Consider the following 1,060-nt stretch of genomic DNA (forward strand, 5'->3'; position numbering starts at 1 on the left):
TGTTCAATTCGTTATTTAATATTCAGTGTATGGTGTATGATTTAACTCTAATGTATCAAAGTTATACCAAGTTTGTTATTTTTAAAAAGTTTGAGTCATCTTGATAGTTGGTACACTTAACGGGTAGGTACATGAGTGCACGGGATCAGCTAGTGCTTATATAAAATATTTACTGGATATTCCAAGTCTCTAGTTCTCTACAGTTGTTTATATTTTAATTACAACAAAAAAATAAAATGTATGCTGTCAAAAACTTTGTCAATTTATGTTGGTTACTCATGTTTACTGCTTCTAAAGGTGACGTAAATAAATGGTATCATTGTAAGAACAATAGGTATATTCAATCTATTCATCTATTTGCTCAAAATTTAAAATGCAAATTATTATCTACAACCATTATTTTGATTTAAACGAAAAAATGTGTATAAGCAGTATAGTTATAGTATAGCTATTATTTTATATATATAAATATAGGCATAAATCATTATTAATAAAGGTACCAAAAAAAAGGCGAGAATATAATACTAGAGAATACTAACTAGAAAAAAAATGTATAGTGGCTTGAAACACAGCTGATTATTAGTTGTCTGCAGTTGCTGAGTTGCCTCATTCCGTATCTATCTAATATTATATTCCATGATATGTTATTAATTTTATAAACACATCAACTCTGACTCTCCGTGGCCTTTACCATATTTTATAATTTCGAGGTAAGAACTTATTTGTTCGGTAGGTATAGTGCGTAAAATTACAGAAATCGTACGATCGACATTCAACTGTTCCAACCAATAATGAGTGCACCGGTATTTGAACCTGTGACCCACGTCATTTTTGATTTGGATGGAACTCTATTAGGTAAGCTTATCTGCTTATATATGCGTATGTGTTGTAACTTGTAATATAATTAATGTCTAGTAATAATGTATACGTATACCTACATTTAATTACTAATACAGATGAAATAATTATTAGGTTTTTTTTCTTAAATAGTAATATTAATTGTAAATCAAAATTAATTAAATTACCAAAAAAGTATTTGGAACTTTGTTACTTTACCGGA

The 1,060-nt window shown here is 28.1% G+C and overlaps 1 protein-coding gene across 1 annotated transcript in view; it reads left to right on the forward strand.

The window, feature by feature from the left end:
• The first annotated feature begins 608 nt into the window (after positions 1 to 608).
• Positions 609 to 1,060, forward strand: part of LOC100161759 (pseudouridine-5'-phosphatase-like) — a 3,503-nt gene continuing 3,051 nt past the window's right edge. Inside the window, exon 1 of the mRNA XM_001946119.5 lies at positions 609 to 855. Within this exon, the coding sequence (XP_001946154.2) occupies positions 792 to 855 (64 nt within the window). The 5' untranslated portion in view covers positions 609 to 791. The remainder of the gene's footprint in view (positions 856 to 1,060) is intronic.

Source organism: Acyrthosiphon pisum, chromosome A1, assembly GCF_005508785.2.
Source record: "Acyrthosiphon pisum isolate AL4f chromosome A1, pea_aphid_22Mar2018_4r6ur, whole genome shotgun sequence".
NCBI classification, from domain to species: domain Eukaryota; kingdom Metazoa; phylum Arthropoda; class Insecta; order Hemiptera; family Aphididae; genus Acyrthosiphon; species Acyrthosiphon pisum.